Source organism: Acipenser ruthenus, chromosome 55 (genome assembly GCF_902713425.1).
Source record: "Acipenser ruthenus chromosome 55, fAciRut3.2 maternal haplotype, whole genome shotgun sequence".
Lineage (NCBI taxonomy): Eukaryota > Metazoa > Chordata > Actinopteri > Acipenseriformes > Acipenseridae > Acipenser > Acipenser ruthenus.
The window spans coordinates 4,816,341-4,839,150 of record NC_081243.1 but is presented as its reverse complement, the minus strand read 5'-3'; the positions used below and the strand labels follow the sequence as shown (position 1 = coordinate 4,839,150).

At 35.3% G+C, this 22,810-nt stretch overlaps 1 protein-coding gene across 1 annotated transcript; it reads right to left on the bottom strand.

Moving 5' to 3' along the window:
* Positions 1 to 15,412: 15,412 nt before the first annotated feature.
* LOC131723411 (uncharacterized) lies at positions 15,413 to 22,033 on the bottom strand. Its single transcript, XM_059017194.1, has 4 exons — positions 21,616 to 22,033; positions 20,347 to 20,396; positions 19,316 to 19,704; positions 15,413 to 18,240 (listed from the first exon to the last, which is right to left on the bottom strand). The coding sequence occupies exons 1-4, from the start codon at positions 21,642 to 21,644 to the stop codon at positions 17,872 to 17,874; spliced, it is 837 nt and encodes a 278-aa protein (XP_058873177.1). The 5' UTR covers positions 21,645 to 22,033; the 3' UTR covers positions 15,413 to 17,871.
* Between the last annotated feature and the right edge of the window lie 777 nt (positions 22,034 to 22,810).

Here is a 22,810-nt window from a genome sequence, read left to right as displayed (position 1 = left end):
ACGCACCATGATCCCCGGAGGAATAGAGCACAGTTTACCTGCACAGAGGATTGTGGCTAACGGAGTGTCTTTTGTTTGCCTTTTTGGACCCAGAACCTTTTGTTGTTTTTGCCCCAATACCATCATTGGTAGCAGGGTTTATTATTATTTTCGTTTCTGGATTATTATTGATGAACTTTGTGTTGGATTAAATAAAAAGAGGATTATTATTGGGAAAACGGCAGCCTGGACATTACATTGTTGTGCACTGCACCAGTCATTCTTACCACAAACACTCTAGTTAAGGGATGCTTCAATTATAAACTTTATACTTAATCCTTATTGGTCAATTGCAACGAACTTGCAGAGTTAGTACAGAGTTGCGTACTAGCTAGTACGGTACTATCTCGGGATCATCCACAGCTGCGTACTAAGTTTGTACCAATTGCATCGAAAAAGCGGAACAAAGTTGGAGACTAGCTGATCCCCAGCTTTAGTACGGTATTAAGGATCAATCATTGTTGTTGTTACCAAACAGGAACTGAAGGGGGCTCTGAATCATTCTTTCATTCATTCATTATCAGAACCGCTTTATCCTTTTACAGGGAGCCAGACACGGTGCAAGGTGGGATGGCTCTGAATCAGAACATTTGAAATATTTGTAACAGTAATGTATGTATTTTACGATATTATGAGCCAATAATGATTTTTACAATGCTACAAATAGGCCGACATTTATGCATAGATATTAATTCGTCTCTAACATATATTTATATGTGTGCACGTAATTATTTTATTTAAGATATATATGCATGGTAAAATACTCCATATCAGGGCACACGGACTGCCTATAAAATACTCAGCCAAGTGCAATGCCATGAAATAAACTAGCAAAGCTGGTTTAATTTTGACACACACAGGCTGTTTCGACACCGTTCTCATTGGACCACAACAAGTACAAAACAGGGAAGGGGTGGTATTCCGAAGAAGTATCCTAGATAATCATTTCTAAAAACATCCGGAGAAGAGCACTGTTTATTTTATTTTTCAATGTGCCCCAAATAACACTTAACTCACATTCTACCCACTGTGTCCCTACTCCTCAATATCCCTGCTCGCCCCTAAGAACCACCAGTGTCGAGTCCCCTGAAATTAAACGGAATGAAAAGAATACGTCTCTCAAATGTGAAACCTACTATCGCATACTACAGGCTCTACATACATAACTGTAATGCTGCCGACACCTTACTTCATTATTAGTAGTTAACAGTATTGTAGTTGTAATGTAATTTTATTTTACTATTATAATATCCGTACAGACTGCAGATGCTTCAAATATAGTGACAACATATATATATATATATATATATATATATATATATATATATATATATATATATATATATATAAAGAACATAAGAGCATAAGAACATAAGAAAGTTTCCAAACGAGAGGAGGCCATTCAGCCCATCTTGCTCGTTTGGTTATTAGTAGCTTATTGATCCCAGAATCTTATCAAGCAGCTTCTTGAAGGATCCCAGGGTGTCAGCTTCAACAACATTACTGGGGAGTTGGTTCCAGACCCTCACAATTCTCTGTGTAAAAAAGTGCCTCCTATTTTCTGTTCTGAATGCCCCTTTATCTAATCTCCATTTGTGACACCTGGTCCTTGTTTCTTTTTTCAGGTCAAAGAAGTCACCTGGGTTGACACTGTCTATAGCTTTTAGGATTTTGAATATTTGAATCAGATCACCACGTAGTCTTCTTTGTTCAAGACTGAATAGATTCAATTCTTTTAGCCTGTCTGCATTTGACATGCCTTTTAAACCCGGGATAATTCTGGTTGCTCTTCTTTCCACTCTTTCTAGAGCAGCACTATCCTTTTTGTAACCAGGTGACCAGAACTGAACACAATATTCTAGGTGAGGTCTTACTAATGCATTGTAAAGTTTTAACATTACTTCCCTTGATTTAAATTCAACACTTCTCACAATATATCCGAGCATCTTGTTGGCCTTTTTTATAGCTTCCCCACATTGTCTAGATGAAGACATTTCTGAGTCAACATAAACTCCTAGGTCTTTTTCATAGTTCCCTTCTTCAATTTCAGTATCTCCCATATATTTATAATGCACTTTTTTATTGCCTGCATGCAATACTTTACACTTTTCTCTATTAAATTTCATTTGCCATGTGTCTGCCCAGTTCTGAATGCTGTCTAGATCATTTTGAATGACCTTTGCTGCTGCAACAGTGTTTGCCACTCCTCCTATTTTTGTGTCGTCTGCAAATTTAACGAGTTTGCTTACTATACCAGAATCTAAATCATTAATGTAGATTAGGAATAGCAGAGGACCTAATACTGATCCCTGTGGTACACCACTGGTTACCTCGCTCCATTTTCAGGTTTCTCCTCTAATCAGTACTTTCTGTTTTCTACATGTTAACCACTCCCTAATCCATGTGCATGCATTTCCTTGAATCCCTACTGCGTTCAGTTTGAGAATTAATCTTTTATTCAGGACTTTGTCAAAAGCTTTCTGGAAATCTAAATAAACCATGTTGTATGCTTTGCAATTATCCATTGTCGATGTTGCATCCTCAAAAAAGTCAAGCAGGTTAGTTAGACACGATCTCCCTTTCCTAAAACCATGCTGACTGTCTCCCAGGATATAGTTACCATATAGGTAATTTTCCATTTTGGATTTTAATATAGTTTCCATAAGTTTACATATAATATTAGTCAGGCTTATTGTATAGTTTACATATAATATTAGTCAGGCTTATTGGTCTGTAGTTACCTGGTTCGGTTTTGTCTCCCTTTTGTGGATCGGTATTACGTTTGCTGTTTTCCAGTCAGTCAGTACAACCCCTGTGTCAAGAGACTGTTGCATGATCTTGGTTAGCGGTTTGTAAATAACTTCTTTCATTTCTTTGAGTACTATTGGGAGGATCTCATCCGGCCCAAGGGATTTGTTCATTTTAAGAGCTCCTAGTCCCTTTAACACTTCTGCCTCTGTTATGCTAAAGTTATTTCATTCCATTCTATGATATCTACCCTAACAAACAGGAAACTGGAAATTTTCAGAGTAAATCGAAGCTGGTCAGGCTTCGATGTAAGCTTAAAAAATGAATGCATTTCAACAACTGCGCAGTGGCGCAGCGGGCTACGGTCTTCAAGAGCGTCATGTTGCAAGTTCAAACCACAGTATTTTTTCCCCACTGCGATACATGCTGTTTTAAAACATAAATAACTTGTTTAATAGAAATTGTGTGGATATCAAACTGCTTGCACACCCTGGTTTGTTTTGACGTTGACCAACATGTGGAATCACATGATTGGTAGATGTCCAGTTATGTAGCTTTTCTGTTTGAATAGTCGCTACACACCCTTAAAGAGTAGACGGAAGAGGAAGAAGAAGAAGGAGAATAACAATTTGACCTTAGTTTGACGACTTATATCTCATTCTGTATAAGAGGTATGTATGCTTTTTTCACATTTGAGGTAAGAAAGTTTCAGACTTTTGATACTGGTACAGATGGTAATTCTAAGTGATTTAGTTTTGCCGCTGCAACATGGTAAAAACAGCTAAACTCTTTGAGCTGTATAGACACTCTCGGTAGTTTCAAACAAGTTTTTCTAACTTGTACGAGGAACTACCGTTCCTCTCAATCAATATATATATATATATATATATATATATATATATATATATATATATATATATATATATATATATATGAATATGACATTGTCTTTTATTTTCCTCTTTTGTTTTGTTTTTCCTCTTTTGAGTGCTAACGGATCACGCTAGAATCAGTGATCTATCTATCTGTGTGTCTACTTCATTTAGAGTCTTGCCTTGGCAGTGCAACGTCTTTTCCCATAGAGTGCACATAAACGGGTTTTCAAATTGCTTTAAAAAATGATTATAAAATTGTGACCGAAGGGGGTTCTTTTATTTTATTTTTTCATATTTACAACCTGCTGGCAATCGAGTGCTTAATCAATGCACGCTTCTAATGTCAAATTAAAACATGCGCCACTAAAGGGCAGCAGAGATTAATGTTTATCAATGGCACCTAAATTCTGCAACAGAAACCTTATACTGGAGGACTAATGTTGTACAAAATAAATGAACACGACATACAAAACAATGGTTACCTGCACTTAAAGAAGAAATAAACTAGCATCGTACAGGTGTCACAAATTGCCAATAGACAACAATCTACGCTGTAAACTTCCGTATATGTTTTGCTTTCGACCCCACCTCATACACGAGTTGTGCAATGCATAGGCACCAGGGGGCGCAAGAGACTAATAAAAGTACAGTGTTGCTTCTTTACTGTAGGCAGGGGTACTCGATTACATTCTCTAGCAGGACAGATAGGTTAGGCAATGTCCAAACCTTTGCAACACTACACTACACCAATCAACTAATACATGTCAGAAATAACTACTTCCAATGATACAATGTCTGATCGTCATTTAATAATAAAAATAGAAAGCAAATATATTTTTCCTGATATTTTTCTCACAATATTCAAACGACATCTTGCAAACAAATAATTATACAGATCCCACTGTAATGCTATTAAAACAGCATGTTATTCATTTTAATTTTATTAAAACTAGAAAATATTCTGAAAATGACTGCGCAGCAAGCATTCAAGTTGACGAATGAAAGCGCTTCAATTAGTGATCGCTTTATTTGTGTTGTATAAGCATCTTATTAAGCGCCTGGTTAAACGTGTAGCACGGTGTTTAAATATGCATGTTCTAACTCCAGTGTGTTTAAATGTAAATGAAAAGTTTCTAAATTAAATGCATACAATGACAGTAAACAGAGGGAAAATATACTTCAGTGCATATCCACGTGTCGTCTTTGAGAGGCGTGCCGCAGGTGCATTTCTTACTGTTGCCAAGCAGGTTTTTTTAAGCCCAAATAAAAGATCTTTGACAGGCTCCGTTTCCTCTGCCAATTTCCTGTGCCTGTGTCGCAGTGCTATTTTTTCCTGAATATTACTTAGTTTATCATATAAAAAATAAAGAAAATATAGACATATGCACTTCAGTTTTTCATGTATTTCTGTAATAAAGCCACACTTACAGCAGCCCCTCTCAACTTCCCAAGCCTTTCTATAATAAACTGGAGACACAAATCTGGTGTTTTACAAGATTAAAAAAAAAAATGCTCTGACACAAGGTCAAACGTAATACGTTAATCAATCACATAACTTAATACAATACCTAAGATAACGTACCCCTGCCATTAGTTTCTTCGCAATAAACAAAATGTCAAATTACACATTTTCCTAAAGTAATAGCGTTTCTTTTAAGCTGTGCACACTCGTGAAAACTGTCAAATTTAGCTTAAATAAACTCTTCAAGAAATAAATGTGGAAAAGGGGGCGTTGCACAAAGAACAAAACACCGTTTTGGTTTTCGTGTATTAGCCGACTCTCCTCATAACAGAAAATAGGATCACAAAAAAAAACTAAACAAAACAAAAACGTTGATCACTATTGGTAACGCTTACTTTGCTAGTTTGGCCAGCGTCTGGAAAGTGTTAAGCATTTTCGAGTGATGTGCATTACCTGCATCTATCCCCCGATTCTGACTCGCTTGCCAAATCTGAAGCATCACTTTGTTGATGTTGTGTTAATACCGCACATCACATGCCATTTTACACACAGACGTGGATTTTTGCCTTCGAATTAAAGTGCAGCAATGTTTGTAAGAATATTCAGATAGTTTCTCCGCACTAAAGAAAACAATACCGCTGTTTTCATATCACACTAACACTAAGTTAAATAGGTGGAGATTTGTGACGCATCTCATCAGAATGAAACCTGGCCAATCAGCTGACTTGTTCCTGATTAGGTTGCCAAAAAAAAAAAAAAAACTACCATAGAAATAAACCCGCACCCTCTACAAAACGCCGTGTCACGAATACATTTTAAATGATAATAATAAAAAACTACCATAGAAATAAACCCGCACCCTCTACAAAACGCCGTGTCACGAATACATTTTAATAATAATAATAAAAAAAAAACTACCATAGAAATAAACCCGCGCCCTCTACAAAACGCCGTGTCACGAATACATTTTAATAATAATAATAATAAACTACCATAGAAATAAACCCGCGCCCTCTACAAAACGCCGTGTCACGAATACATTTTAAATGATAATAATAATAAAAAAACTACCATAGAAATAAACCCGCGCCCTCTACAAAACGCCGTGTCACGAATACATTTTAATAATAATAATAAAAAAACTACCATAGAAATAAACCCGCGCCCTCTACAAAACGCCGTGTCACGAATACATTTTAAATGATAATAATAATAAAAAAACTACCATAGAAATAAACCCGCGCCCTCTACAAAACGCAGTGTCACGAATACATTTTAATAATAATAATAAAAAAACTACCATAGAAATAAACCCGCGCCCTCTACAAAACGCCGTGTCACGAATACATTTTAATAATAATAATAAAAAAACTACCATAGAAATAAACCCGCACCCTCTACAAAACGCCGTGTCACGAATACATTTTAAATAATAATAAAAAACTACCATAGAAATAAACCCGCGCCCTCTACAAAACACCGTGTCACGAATACATTTTAAATAATAATAATAAAAAACTACCATTGAAATAAACCCGCGCCCTCTACAAAACGCTGTGTCACGAATACATTTTAAATAATAGTAAAAAAACTACCATAGAAATAAACCCGCGCCCTCTACAAAACGCCGTGTCACGAATACATTTTAATAATAATAATAATAAAAAAACTACCATAGAAATAAACCCGCGCCCGCTTCAAAACGCCGTGTCACGAATACATTTTAAATAATAATAATGAAAAAACTACCATAGAAATAAACCCGCGCCCTCTACAAAACGCCGTGTCACGAATACATTTTAAATAATAATAAAAAAACTACCATAGAAATAAACCCGCGCCCTCTACAAAACGCTGTGTCACGAATACATTTTAAATGATAATAATAATAAAAAAACTACCATAGAAATAAACCCGCGCCCTCTACAAAACGCCGTGTCACGAATACATTTTAATAATAATAAAAAAAAACTACCATAGAAATAAACCCGCGCCCTCTACAAAACGCCGTGTCACGAATACATTTTAAATAATAATAAAAAAAACTACCATAGAAATAAACCCGCGCCCTCTACAAAACGCCGTGTCACGAATACATTTTAAATAATAATAAAAAACTACCATAGAAATAAACCCGCGCCCTCTACAAAACGCCGTGTCACGAATACATTTTAATAATAATAATAAAAAAAACTACCATAGAAATAAACCCGCGCCCTCTACAAAACGCCGTGTCACGAATACATTTTAAATAATAATAATAAAAAAAAAACTACCATAGAAATAAACCCGCGCCCTCTACAAAACGCCGTGTCACGAATACATTTTAATAATAATAATAAAAAAACTACCATAGAAATAAACCCGCGCCCTCTACAAAACGCAGTGTCACGAATACATTTTAAATAATAATAATAATAAAAAACTACCATAGAAATAAACCCGCGCCCTCTACAAAACGCCGTCTCACGAATACATTTTAAATGATAATAATAATAAAAAAACTACCATAGAAATAAACCCGCGCACTCTACAAAACGCCGTGTCACGAATACATTTTAATAATAATAATAAAAAACTACCATAGAAATAAACCCGCGCCCTCTACAAAACGCCGTGTCACGAATACATTTTAATAATAATAATAATAAAAAAACTACCATAGAAATAAACCCGCGCCCTCTACAAAACGCTGTGTCACGAATACATTTTAAACAATAATAAAAAAAAAACTACCATAGAAATAAACCCGCGCCCTCTACAAAACGCCGTGTCACGAATACATTTTAAATAATAATAAAAAAACTACCATAGAAATAAACCCGCGCCCTCTACAAAACGCCGTGTCACGAATACATTTTAAATAATAATAATAAAAAAAAAACTACCATAGAAATAAACCCGCGCCCTCTACAAAACGCCGTGTCACGAATACATTTTAATAATAATAATAAAAAAACTACCATAGAAATAAACCCGCGCCCTCTACAAAACGCAGTGTCACGAATACATTTTAAATAATAATAATAATAAAAAACTACCATAGAAATAAACCCGCGCCCTCTACAAAACGCCGTCTCACGAATACATTTTAAATGATAATAATAATAAAAAAACTACCATAGAAATAAACCCGCGCACTCTACAAAACGCCGTGTCACGAATACATTTTAATAATAATAATAAAAAACTACCATAGAAATAAACCCGCGCCCTCTACAAAACGCCGTGTCACGAATACATTTTAATAATAATAATAATAAAAAAACTACCATAGAAATAAACCCGCGCCCTCTACAAAACGCTGTGTCACGAATACATTTTAAATAATAATAATAATAAAAAACTACCATAGAAATAAACCCGCGCCCTCTACAAAACGCCGTCTCACGAATACATTTTAAATGATAATAATAATAAAAAAACTACCATAGAAATAAACCCGCGCACTCTACAAAACGCCGTGTCACGAATACATTTTAATAATAATAATAAAAAACTACCATAGAAATAAACCCGCGCCCTCTACAAAACGCCGTGTCACGAATACATTTTAATAATAATAATAATAAAAAAACTACCATAGAAATAAACCCGCGCCCTCTACAAAACGCTGTGTCACGAATACATTTTAAACAATAATAAAAAAAAAACTACCATAGAAATAAACCCGCGCCCTCTACAAAACGCCGTGTCACGAATACATTTTAAACAATAATAAAAAAAACTACCATAGAAATAAACCCGCGCCTTCTACAAAACGCCATGTCACGAATACATTTTAATAATAATAATAATAAAAAAACTACCATAGAAATAAACCCGCGCCCTCTACAAAACGCCGTGTCACGAATACATTTTAAATAATAATAAAAAAAACTACCATAGAAATAAACCCGCGCCCTCTACAAAACGCCGTGTCACGAATACATTTTAAATAATAATAAAAAACTACCATAGAAATAAACCCGCGCCCTCTACAAAACACCGTGTCACGAATACATTTTAAATAATAATAATAAAAAACTACCATAGAAATAAACCCGCGCCCTCTACAAAACGCTGTGTCACGAATACATTTTAAATAATAGTAAAAAAACTACCATAGAAATAAACCCGCGCCCTCTACAAAACGCCGTGTCACGAATACATTTTAATAATAATAATAATAAAAAAACTACCATAGAAATAAACCCGCGCCCGCTTCAAAACGCCGTGTCACGAATACATTTTAAATAATAATAATAAAAAAACTACCATAGAAATAAACCCGCGCCCTCTACAAAACGCCGTGTCACGAATACATTTTAAATAATAATAAAAAAACTACCATAGAAATAAACCCGCGCCCTCTACAAAACGCCGTGTCACGAATACATTTTAATAATAATAATAAAAAACTACCATAGAAATAAACCCGCGCCCTCTACAAAACGCCGTGTCACGAATACATTTTAATAATAATAATAATAAAAAAACTACCATAGAAATAAACCCGCGCCCTCTACAAAACGCTGTGTCACGAATACATTTTAAACAATAATAAAAAAAAAACTACCATAGAAATAAACCCGCGCCCTCTACAAAACGCCGTGTCACGAATACATTTTAAACAATAATAAAAAAAACTACCATAGAAATAAACCCGCGCCTTCTACAAAACGCCATGTCACGAATACATTTTAATAATAATAATAATAAAAAAACTACCATAGAAATAAACCCGCGCCCTCTACAAAACGCCGTGTCACGAATACATTTTAAATAATAATAAAAAAAACTACCATAGAAATAAACCCGCGCCCTCTACAAAACGCCGTGTCACGAATACATTTTAAATAATAATAAAAAACTACCATAGAAATAAACCCGCGCCCTCTACAAAACACCGTGTCACGAATACATTTTAAATAATAATAATAAAAAACTACCATAGAAATAAACCCGCGCCCTCTACAAAACGCTGTGTCACGAATACATTTTAAATAATAGTAAAAAAACTACCATAGAAATAAACCCGCGCCCTCTACAAAACGCCGTGTCACGAATACATTTTAATAATAATAATAATAAAAAAACTACCATAGAAATAAACCCGCGCCCGCTTCAAAACGCCGTGTCACGAATACATTTTAAATAATAATAATAAAAAAACTACCATAGAAATAAACCCGCGCCCTCTACAAAACGCCGTGTCACGAATACATTTTAAATAATAATAAAAAAACTACCATAGAAATAAACCCGCGCCCTCTACAAAACGCCGTGTCACGAATACATTTTAATAATAATAATAATAAAAAAACTACCATAGAAATAAACCCGCGCCCTCTACAAAACGCCGTGTCACGAATACATTTTAATAATAATAATAAAAAAAACTACCATAGAAATAAACCCGCGCCCTCTACAAAACGCCGTGTCACGAATACATTTTAAATAATAATAATAATAAAAAAACTACCATAGAAATAAACCTGCGCCCTCTACAAAACGCCGTGTCACGAATACATTTTAATAATAATAATAAAAAAACTACCATAGAAATAAACCCGCGCCCTCTACAAAACGCAGTGTCACGAATACATTTTAAACAATAATAAAAAAAAAACTACCATAGAAATAAACCCGCGCCCTCTACAAAACGCCGTGTCACGAATACATTTTAAATAATAATAATAATAAAAAACTACCATAGAAATAAACCCGCGCCCTCTACAAAACGCCGTGTCACGAATACATTTTAAATGATAATAATAATAAAAAAACTACTATAGAAATAAACCCGCGCCCTCTACAAAACGCCGTGTCACGAATACATTTTAATAATAATAATAAAAAACTACCATAGAAATAAACCCGCGCCCTCTACAAAACGCCGTGTCACGAATACATTTTAATAATAATAATAATAAAAAAACTACCATAGAAATAAACCCGCGCCCTCTACAAAACGCTGTGTCACGAATACATTTTAAACAATAATAAAAAAAAAACTACCATAGAAATAAACCCGCGCCCTCTACAAAACGCCGTGTCACGAATACATTTTAAACAATAATAAAAAAAACTACCATAGAAATAAACCCGCGCCTTCTACAAAACGCCATGTCACGAATACATTTTAATAATAATAATAATAAAAAAACTACCATAGAAATAAACCCGCGCCCTCTACAAAACGCCGTGTCACGAATACATTTTAAATAATAATAAAAAAAACTACCATAGAAATAAACCCGCGCCCTCTACAAAACGCCGTGTCACGAATACATTTTAATAATGATAATAATAAAAAAAACTACCATAGAAATAAACCCGCGCCCTCTACAAAACGCCGTGTCACGAATACATTTTAAATGATAATAATAATAAAAAAACTACCATAGAAATAAACCCGCGCCCTCTACAAAACGCCGTGTCACGAATACATTTTAATAATAATAATAAAAAAACTACCATAGAAATAAACCCGCGCCCTCTACAAAACGCCGTGTCACGAATACATTTTAATAATAATAATAAAAAAACTACCATAGAAATAAACCCGCGCCCTCTACAAAACGCCGTGTCACGAATACATTTTAATAATAATAATAAAAAAACTACCATAGAAATAAACCCGCGCCCTCTACAAAACGCAGTGTCACGAATACATTTTAAACAATAATAAAAAAAAAACTACCATAGAAATAAACCCGCGCCCTCTACAAAACGCCGTGTCACGAATACATTTTAAATGATAATAATAATAAAAAAACTACCATAGAAATAAACCCGCGCCCTCTACAAAACGCCGTGTCACGAATACATTTTAATAATAATAATAAAAAAACTACCATAGAAATAAACCCGCGCCCTCTACAAAACGCAGTGTCACGAATACATTTTAAACAATAATAAAAAAAAAACTACCATAGAAATAAACCCGCGCCCTCTACAAAACGCCGTGTCAAGAATACATTTTAAATGATAATAATAATAAAAAAACTACCATAGAAATAAACCCGCGCCCTCTACAAAACGCCGTGTCACGAATACATTTTAATAATAATAATAAAAAAACTACCATAGAAATAAACCCGCGCCCTCTACAAAACGCCGTGTCACGAATACATTTTAAATGATAATAATAATAAAAAAACTACCATAGAAATAAACCCGCGCCCTCTACAAAACGCCGTGTCACGAATACATTTTAATAATAATAATAAAAAACTACCATAGAAATAAACCCGCGCCCTCTACAAAACGCCGTGTCACGAATACATTTTAATAATAATAATAAAAAAACTACCATAGAAATAAACCCGCGCCCTCTACAAAACGCCGTGTCACGAATACATTTTAAATGATAATAATAATAAAAAAACTACCATAGAAATAAACCCGCGCCCTCTACAAAACGCCGTGTCACGAATACATTTTAATAATAATAAAAAAAAACTACCATAGAAATAAACCCGCGCCCTCTACAAAACGCCGTGTCACGAATACATTTTAAATAATAATAAAAAACTACCATAGAAATAAACCCGCGCCCTCTACAAAACGCCGTGTCACGAATACATTTTAATAATAATAATAAAAAAACTACCATAGAAATAAACCCGCGCCCTCTACAAAACGCCGTGTCACGAATACATTTTAAATGATAATAATAATAAAAAAACTACCACAGAAATAAACCCGCGCCCTCTACAAAACGCCGTGTCACGAATACATTTTAAATAATAATAAAAAAAACTACCATAGAAATAAACCCGCGCCCTCTACAAAACGCCGTGTCACGAATACATTTTAAATAATAATAAAAAACTACCATAGAAATAAACCCGCGCCCTCTACAAAACACCGTGTCACGAATACATTTTAAATAATAATAATAAAAAACTACCATAGAAATAAACCCGCGCCCTCTACAAAACGCTGTGTCACGAATACATTTTAAATAATAGTAAAAAAACTACCATAGAAATAAACCCGCGCCCTCTACAAAACGCCGTGTCACGAATACATTTTAATAATAATAATAATAAAAAACTACCATAGAAATAAACCCGCGCCCGCTTCAAAACGCCGTGTCACGAATACATTTTAAATAATAATAATAAAAAAACTACCATAGAAATAAACCCGCGCCCTCTACAAAACGCTGTGTCACGAATACATTTTAAATAATAATAATAAAAAACTACCATAGAAATAAACCCGCGCCCTCTACAAAACGCTGTGTCACGAATACATTTTAAATAATAGTAAAAAAACTACCATAGAAATAAACCCGCGCCCTCTACAAAACGCCGTGTCACGAATACATTTTAATAATAATAATAAAAAACTACCATAGAAATAAACCCGCGCCCTCTACAAAACGCCGTGTCACGAATACATTTTAATAATAATAATAAAAAAACTACCATAGAAATAAACCCGCGCCCTCTACAAAACGCCGTGTCACGAATACATTTTAAATGATAATAATAATAAAAAAACTACCATAGAAATAAACCCGCGCCCTCTACAAAACGCCGTGTCACGAATACATTTTAATAATAATAAAAAAAAACTACCATAGAAATAAACCCGCGCCCTCTACAAAACGCCGTGTCACGAATACATTTTAAATAATAATAAAAAACTACCATAGAAATAAACCCGCGCCCTCTACAAAACGCCGTGTCACGAATACATTTTAATAATAATAATAAAAAACTACCATAGAAATAAACCCGCGCCCTCTACAAAACGCCGTGTCACGAATACATTTTAATAATAATAATAAAAAAACTACCATAGAAATAAACCCGCGCCCTCTACAAAACGCCGTGTCACGAATACATTTTAAATGATAATAATAATAAAAAAACTACCATAGAAATAAACCCGCGCCCTCTACAAAACGCCGTGTCACGAATACATTTTAATAATAATAAAAAAAAACTACCATAGAAATAAACCCGCGCCCTCTTCAAAACGCCGTGTCACGAATACATTTTAAATAATAATAAAAAACTACCATAGAAATAAACCCGCGCCCTCTACAAAACGCCGTGTCACGAATACATTTTAATAATAATAAAAAAAAACTACCATAGAAATAAACCCGCGCCCTCTACAAAACGCCGTGTCACGAATACATTTTAAATAATAATAAAAAACTACCATAGAAATAAACCCGCGCCCTCTACAAAACGCCGTGTCACGAATACATTTTAAATAATAGTAAAAAAACTACCATAGAAATAAACCCGCGCCCTCTACAAAACGCCGTGTCACGAATACATTTTAATAATAATAATAATAAAAAAACTACCATAGAAATAAACCCGCGCCCGCTTCAAAACGCCGTGTCACGAATACATTTTAAATAATAATAATAAAAAAACTACCATAGAAATAAACCCGCGCCCTCTACAAAACGCCGTGTCACGAATACATTTTAAATGATAATAATAATAAAAAAACTACCATAGAAATAAACCCGCGCCCTCTACAAAACGCCGTGTCACGAATACATTTTAAATAATAATAAAAAAACTACCATAGAAATAAACCCGCGCCCTCTACAAAACGCCGTGTCACGAATACATTTTAAATGATAATAATAATAAAAAAACTACCATAGAAATAAACCCGCGCCCTCTACAAAACGCCGTGTCACGAATACATTTTAATAATAATAATAATAAAAAAAACTACCATAGAAATAAACCCGCGCCCTCTACAAAGCGCCGTGTCATGAATACATTTTAAATAATAATAAAAAAAAGTTTCCTTTTTTTTTGTAGGCTGGGTTTTGTATCCTTAAAATATACAGAACACAGTTTGTGTGTGTAATGTTTAGGGGTCATAGATGAGAGGTATTCATTTTGGACACATTTTGGTTCTGGTAGTAGCGTTATTGGTAGCACAGTATAGGAAAGACAACTCAGCACAGCAGAACTAACCTAATATACTGTGTATATATAGCTATGTCAATTTGTACTTATTTTTCCAGTAGAAGACATGTAAATTATTTGTGTTATAATCTTTCTGTAAAGGTACTTAGTACTTAATGAGTTAATTTTTATTAATTATTTCCATATTACAAATTGCTATGTTCAATGTACTGTATGTAATTATTGATTATGTACTGTGTAGCCTTGAACAATTTAAGAGAGAATTTAAAAACAGCAAACAGCTTTTTATCTAAAGAGAATTAGCTTTCTTCAAATAATACGATAGAAATAGCTAGGCAGACTGATGACAGAGAGAGAAATTCTTCATCAAATTTTCCTTATTGATACAGAAATAATCAGTAATGTCAGTGCAGCACTTTTCAAATTTGTATTTTTAGATTTACAGTGAAAAATCTATATTCTTAAAATTGAAAACACAGGGATAATCAGAAAATATGGCTGTATACACAACGTAGATACACATGACACAGCTGTATGTATCCCTTTAAGCACTATACAAATGTATACTCTTATTTGGCTCACCAAACACCACAGTATAAGAGAGTTTCGCCTTTTGAGCTTCTTTACAAGGTAGATATACATGATTGCATCCCTTTAAGCACTGTACAGTCTGCCCTGTTTATCGGGATGCTTAAAATATCCTGAGTAAGTGGCTGTCCCAATTAAACGAGAGGCATTTGAGACGACCTTAGTCACACTTTTTTGTTTCTAAATGAAAAAAAGAGAATGAAATCACATCACATTATGAATACATGTTAAATACATCACTTAAAATACGAGTCATTTTTTTTTATTTCTAAACAAAATGAATCATTTTTTTTATTTCTACATTAAATGAAAAATAATAAAATCACATCACAAGGCAAGGCACCTGCGATGCTGACACGCCAGCTTTCTGATACCACCACCGATCATTCAGTATTCTGTTGATACCACAAGTATATTCAAATAAATGGGAATAAAATGTGTACATTTTTATATTAAATCAATTAATTATTTTACCAAATAACACTGACAGTTAAACATTTAGCAGCAGGTCAACAAGAAGTTGCCTAATAGATGAATTCAATATCCCATGATGAGTGTCAGTGCATGACTATAAACTGGAGTGTTCAAAAGTTTGGAAACAGCAAATGAGGATCATCCACTCAGGGCTACCAAGATATTAAGAAAGGGAACTGAGTGAGGAAAACCTTCAATACAATCCCCAGCCCTAATCTTGCTGTTTCCAAACTTTTGAACACAACTGTATATTTCAGAGTGCTAACCTTGGCTTTTAAATATATCTAAGCTTCTAGCATTGCCAACAATATCACTGGTCCCCTAATCGATTCATATCTTTTTGTTCTTGAAAAACTCTGGGTGTCTTCAAATTAAAGAAAAAAAAAGTAAGCAAAGAATAAAACGTTCTTAATCCCTTCAACAAGGGGACCAGTGCTTAATGTATGTATTGATTTGAATGCCTTGGTTTTGAATGGGGTAGTGCAGGACTCGGATTCGGAAATGAGTGACAAAACCCAATATAAAATTCCAGCTTTTGGGACTGGCCCAGCCCACTTTTGGCTCTGCCCATTTCTGAATTGCAGTCTTGCACACCCTTCCCTCTCACTGCTTTAGGTGGCATGTCAACTTTGCCTTCATATGTCTTTAGAACAATAGCAGCACGGAACTGCAGACAATCTCACTCATATCTCTGTTTAACACCTTGGGTAAAACTTACACAAGAAACAAAGTTAATAAACGTTCGGCTTAAGCCAAACAACTGTTCACCTGACTTAGTTTCTTTTAAGTTTTACTTCAGAATCCTGATTATTGTTTCCAAGGTACGGATGATGCTATATCTTGGTTTGCTGAATAGATTACTGTCCTCTCTTCAATAATACATGAAATTATTTATTTATTCATTTTAGACTCTTTAAAAAACGGGAGACAAGCAAGCACAGATGCGTTGCAGCTAGATGCCTTCCTCGGTGTGTCAAGCTAAATGAATTATTTTTTTATATACTGTAAAGCCATAAATATCTGCAACCAAAATATTTGGCAGATCACACCCATAAAACCTATTTTGCTCCAGAAATGTTGGCTACCTGTTGCAACATATGAAGTATGTATTGTTAGTGGAGTTTGATATTAGTGCCAACAATGTTTGCAGGTTTTTTTTCATACGTGAAAAATGCACCATAAAAGGCTCGCAAATATTTATGGCTTCACAGTAATTGATTGGTGATTATTATAATTAATTAATTTGCTCTTAAAAAAGGAAAGCCAACACTACAATAAAACTACAGAAATAAAAATAGCTTGTTTTTCTTTTGTGTATTGTTTTATTGTAATGTTGACTTTCCCTTTAAGAGCAAATTAATTAACAAATTATAATAATCACCAATCAATTGTATAAAAATGTAATTAAGTTTGTTTGAATGCACTCTGAGGAAGGCATCTAGCCACAACATGTCTGTCTGTGCTTGCGTAGCTGCCATTTAAAAAAAGAAAAAAATGTCTTAAATAAATAATCTTTTTGTAAATTTGAAGTGAGTGCTGGTCTTACGGTAAAATGTAATATTTCTCTTTGACCAAAGCACCCAAAGTGAATGTTGTGAATTAAGATTCAAGTTTTCTTTGGAGTTGAGCAAACCCTTTGATAATTTATTGAGTACTCTTCAAAATACTCATCCTGCATTGGCAGTTAACATGTAACTGTTTGGGTGCCATTGCAGTTGTGGGACAATTCTCTTTTCAGGACCAAAGACACAGACTTTAAAAATCAGGATGTAAAGAGGAGAGTTTATGCGGCACATGGAAGAGCTCTGAAACGGCGCCTCAACTTTCTACAAGTCCCATTACTTTTCAGCTCTTCACATGTCAGCCCTAGCAGCTGGAAGATCTTGCACCACATCTCATAATAGGCATCATTTAAATGAAATATGAACGATTCATCTGCATGCTTCCACAACTGAACTACAACATTCTTGGGGTGGTGGTGGTCAGAAGGCACAACTGCATTGGACGCAACCTTTTCTGCATTCTCTTTTTCTTCAATGCGGGCCAGTATGCTCAGAAATTCGGCTTTGTTGCTTTTGATGAATTCCCTGGTCTCCTCTTTCATTTTCTTTACTTCTTCATCCTGCATTAATTCATCGTATTCTTCTTCCGTCTTTAAAACAAACCAGAACAACACGTCAGTGACAAGCATCCCTGCCATTCAACATTAAACAATGACATCCAAAAATAGAGCACCAGGACCAAGCACTGTAGACACATGTAACAATGTGAGTGTGACATGCAGACCGGTGGTCTTCACATAACCCCAGATTATATAGCAATGTGAGTGTGACATGCAGACCGGTGGTCTTCATATAACCCCAGATTATATAGCAATGTGAGTGTGACATGCAGACCGGTGGTCTTCATATAACCCCAGATTATATAGCAATGTGAGTGTGACATGCAGACCGGTGGTCTTCATATAACCCCAGATTATATAGCAATGTGAGTGTGACATGCAGACCGGTGGTCTTCATATAACCCCAGATTATATAGCAATGTGAGTGTGACATGCAGACCGGTGGTCTTCACATAACCCCAGATTATATAGCAATGTGAGTGTGACATGCAGACCGGTGGTCTTCATATAACCCCAGATTATATAGCAATGTGAGTCTGACATGCAGACCGGTGGTCTTCATATAACCCCAGATTATATTACTGTCAATAGGTTATGTAAATTATCCAGACCAAGCTTCATCATAGTTGAAAAACCTTTTCTCTACACATACGTAAAACCACTTTCAAACATGGTCCATGATACAGACAGGCAAACAGGCCAATTCCATATAACTCCAATTATTTAGACTGCTAATAATGTCCACATCTAGTTTTGTCAGAATTGGAAAAGCCGTTTTCTAGAAAATGTAATTGCAGCTTTTTCATGATTTTTTTTCTTGATGTCTAAGATTTGTCATTTGTGTTTATTATCATTACTGTATGAATGACCTGCAATCAGTTCTATGCTTGACGTGTTTCAACTGGGTCCCTAGACCAGTTTAGGAGTCTCTGTATATCAATCTGTAGAAAAATGTAGTAAAGGTTTCAAAACCTAATGACCACACCCACATCCCAAATGTTGCCATTCTCTATATCCTCCTCTGACAGTGAGGAGAGGCATAGACATTGTGTTCACAGCACCCTGGTCATTACAGCTTTGACTTTGACTAGTTTTATATTCTTACCATAGGAGCAAAACATTCCCCATAGTTGTAGACTCTGGTTCCAGGAAACTCAATTCCCTTTTGGAAGAGGTCCTGCAAGCTGTCGGCCACTTGGTGCAACACCTCATTTTCATAAGCATAGATGTTGCCATCTTTGCCTGCCAGAATGATCAGCTGCAGACCCACTGCCAGACTCGGGAACATATCAATGTCACCGATAACTCTCATCTCTACTCTTTCAGGAAGGTAGACATCTTCCCATGCTTCAAGCTCATCCTCCATTTCTGCATAGATTGTGTCATCTAGCCCCCCAATTCTCATTGGATACCCTGCTGGCTTCTCCAGAGGCACAGTCTGCCCCCTGTATTTGTCCACTTGTTCCGATACATGGTCAAGGTAGTTGGGTGAATCTGTTGTAAGAAAAAACAAAGATAAGTGGTGGGTGTCAACCTTCAGGGATCAAGACCTAAGATATGGTATATTAACTGTATCAAAGCGTTTTTCTGACAAAAAAACAAAGAACTACCTGTGTTGCATTATATCATAACAGGAGGTGTGGTGGTCCAGTGGTTAAGAAAGGGGCTTGATACCAGGAGACTCCTGGTTCAAATACCAGCTCAGCCACTGACTCACAGTGTGTGTGTGTGTGAGAGATCCTGAGCAAGTCACTTAACCTCCTTGTGCTCTGTCCTTCGGATAAGTCATTAAACAAACAAGGTCCTATTGGAAGTGACTATGCAGCAGCAGCAGTTGTTGATGCATAGTTCATCTCCTAGTCTCTAAGTCGCTTTGGATAAAAGCATCTGCTAAATGAATAATAATAATAATAATAATAATAATAATAATAATAATAATAATAATAATAATAATAATAATATCATTATTTTCAATTAACAGCTCTTTAGTACGGTGTGAATGTACCAGAGAACAACAGTCACACATTTGTAATATGGCAGTCATAATCTTGTTATGACGATCACAATTTAAAAAACAATTGCATAAGATGTCAATTGGGTTCACTGCACGCCATTCATTTGACAAGCTACACATACCTTTACCAATGCTGCAGAAATCCCAGATCCTGGATAAGGCACTCTTGTTGCTGCAATTCCAAAAAACAACTCAAATATTAGCAAGTGCAGTTATGTTATGGTCTAATTCTTCATAGTGAACCAATTCTAAATGAAAATGTTATGAAACCTGCCTTGTGCAATGAGTTTTTTGCCATCACCATAAGTATCCATTCACTCTGCTTCATAGGCATTAGGTTCAGATCATGTTTAAAACAGTGACGCTCAGTATGGTACTGGCTGCTTTGTTTTTTAAATCCCTGATTTTTAAATATTAAACTGTATCATCAAAGTCTTTAGAAAGTATTTGATCAGTTCAGTAAGTTATTGATGTCAGTCTCTGATCCCCTCAGAGCAGCTCACCCTCAGAGCTGGTCTGAAGAAGATATGATCGCTTGAAAAGAAAATCTAGCCAAGAGGCTTATTTCTGGCCCCTGATTTGTCCCTCCTACATCATTGTTATTGCTGGCAGGAGTTAAAATCCTAAACTACATGGAAATGCATGACCACTTGCAGTTCTCAGTTCCTTGGCCACAGGAGACTTCTTCATAAAGTGTAATACTGGACAGGTCAAACTGCCAGGAGTTGGTCCCTCAATGCAAATGGTATGAGAGTCTCCAAGGCTTGAAAAATGAAACTGGGGCACGCTTTTCATCCAGCACAGGGCTTGATGAGGTCTTTAGTTATCGAGGTATCCAAGCCGTTAGCTCCGGTCTTAATTATAAAAACACCATTGTCATTTTAATTGGGTGTTTAATTTGCTTCCAAGTTTTTTTTTTCTCTTTCAGAACTTTTAGGGCTGTCTCACTGAAATGATCAATGACTGCATGGAACCTCACTTAAACAGCTACTTTAATCTATCACCGATTTAAAAGACAAGACTAGATGCACAGTAAGTGGATTTATCCAGTCCTGTTTCCAAGCAAAGCTTTTGTATTTATTCTAGAGCACTGCAGAGTTACCAATCCCAAAGATAATTCACTTCCATGATAGCAATGAATGGGGCTTTCCTGTGTTAACTCTACTGCAATAGTTTGTTTCAAAGAAGAAACGAGGATGTGTCACAGTTTCCTAGGTAGTGGGAATGAAGAAAGTCACTGAAAGGAGTAAATGGGACCTTACCAGGAGCCAATTAATGAACAGACACAAAACTGTATTAACATTGAAGTCACCAATACAAGTAGAACTAATCTTGGTTAATTACAGTGCAGGGTTAACAAAACAAAACAAACAAACAAAAAATGTGCCTACCGTGTCATCGTGCATTGTTCATCCAGCATCTCTTGGGTCAGTTCTGACACCTGAATGATCTCGATGGCACAACTAAATGAATGAAAAGAAACAATCACATGTCGAAGCTGAATAATCTTTAATAGATGACAGATGTGCAGGAAACGTGAGCCATTCAGGAATATTCTGCTGCCTTCCTTCCTGATCTGGCTTGAGAAGCTACTTGCCAGTCTCACACTGTATGTCAAGTTACTGACAGCAACCAATCAGAAACAAACAGGGAGGTGAATCTGAACAGTGTTTCCAGGTGTAACCAAAGAGAAGCCACGTTATAAACAGCATTATAAAAGAGAAGCCACATTATAAACAGCATTATAAAAGAGAAGCCACATTATAAACAGCATTATACAAGAGAAGCCACGTTATAAACAGCATTATACAAGAGAAGCCACATTATAAACAGCATTATACAAGAGAAGTCACATTATAAACAGCATTATACAAGAGAAGCCACATTATAAACAGCATTATAAAAGAGAAGCCACATTATAAACAGCATTATAAAAGAGAAGTCACATTATAAACAGCATTATACAAGAGAAGCCACATTATAAACAGCATTATAAAAGAGAAGCCACATTATAAACAGCATTATAAAAGAGAAGCCACATTATAAAGCATAGGTTACATACACCCCCTGCCATGGCATACAAAACTATACATAAAGTAGAATCAGCAGAGGCTAGAACAGGGCTACTCAACTCTGAAGGCATTGTGGGCCATCTGAAAAGCTGGCAGAAGATCTGTGGGCAGCAATAACTGTATATACAGGGTTTGTATTACATAGATTTAGTTGAATCTGAATATATTACGTATGACATACTTATAATTAGAGCCCCATGAAATGAGTTGTATTTTTTTTATAATTTTTTGTTTTATTTTACAAATTTCATTTGATTTGGTTTTATTAGCTACACATTAATAAAACAACTCAAACAGATGTATATCAATAATAGTATACATCATGTTGTATCTACATACATATTTTTTATTAAACATTATTTGCTTTTTTTTTTTTACATTTTCACATAAACAGACCTCGCAGAAAAATAATTTAGTGACCATATTTCTCATTAGTGGCACAAACGGTAACGTACAGTCCCCACGTTTTAATTAACTGCCTATTTACAGTAAATACTGCCCGTGCCCTCTATAA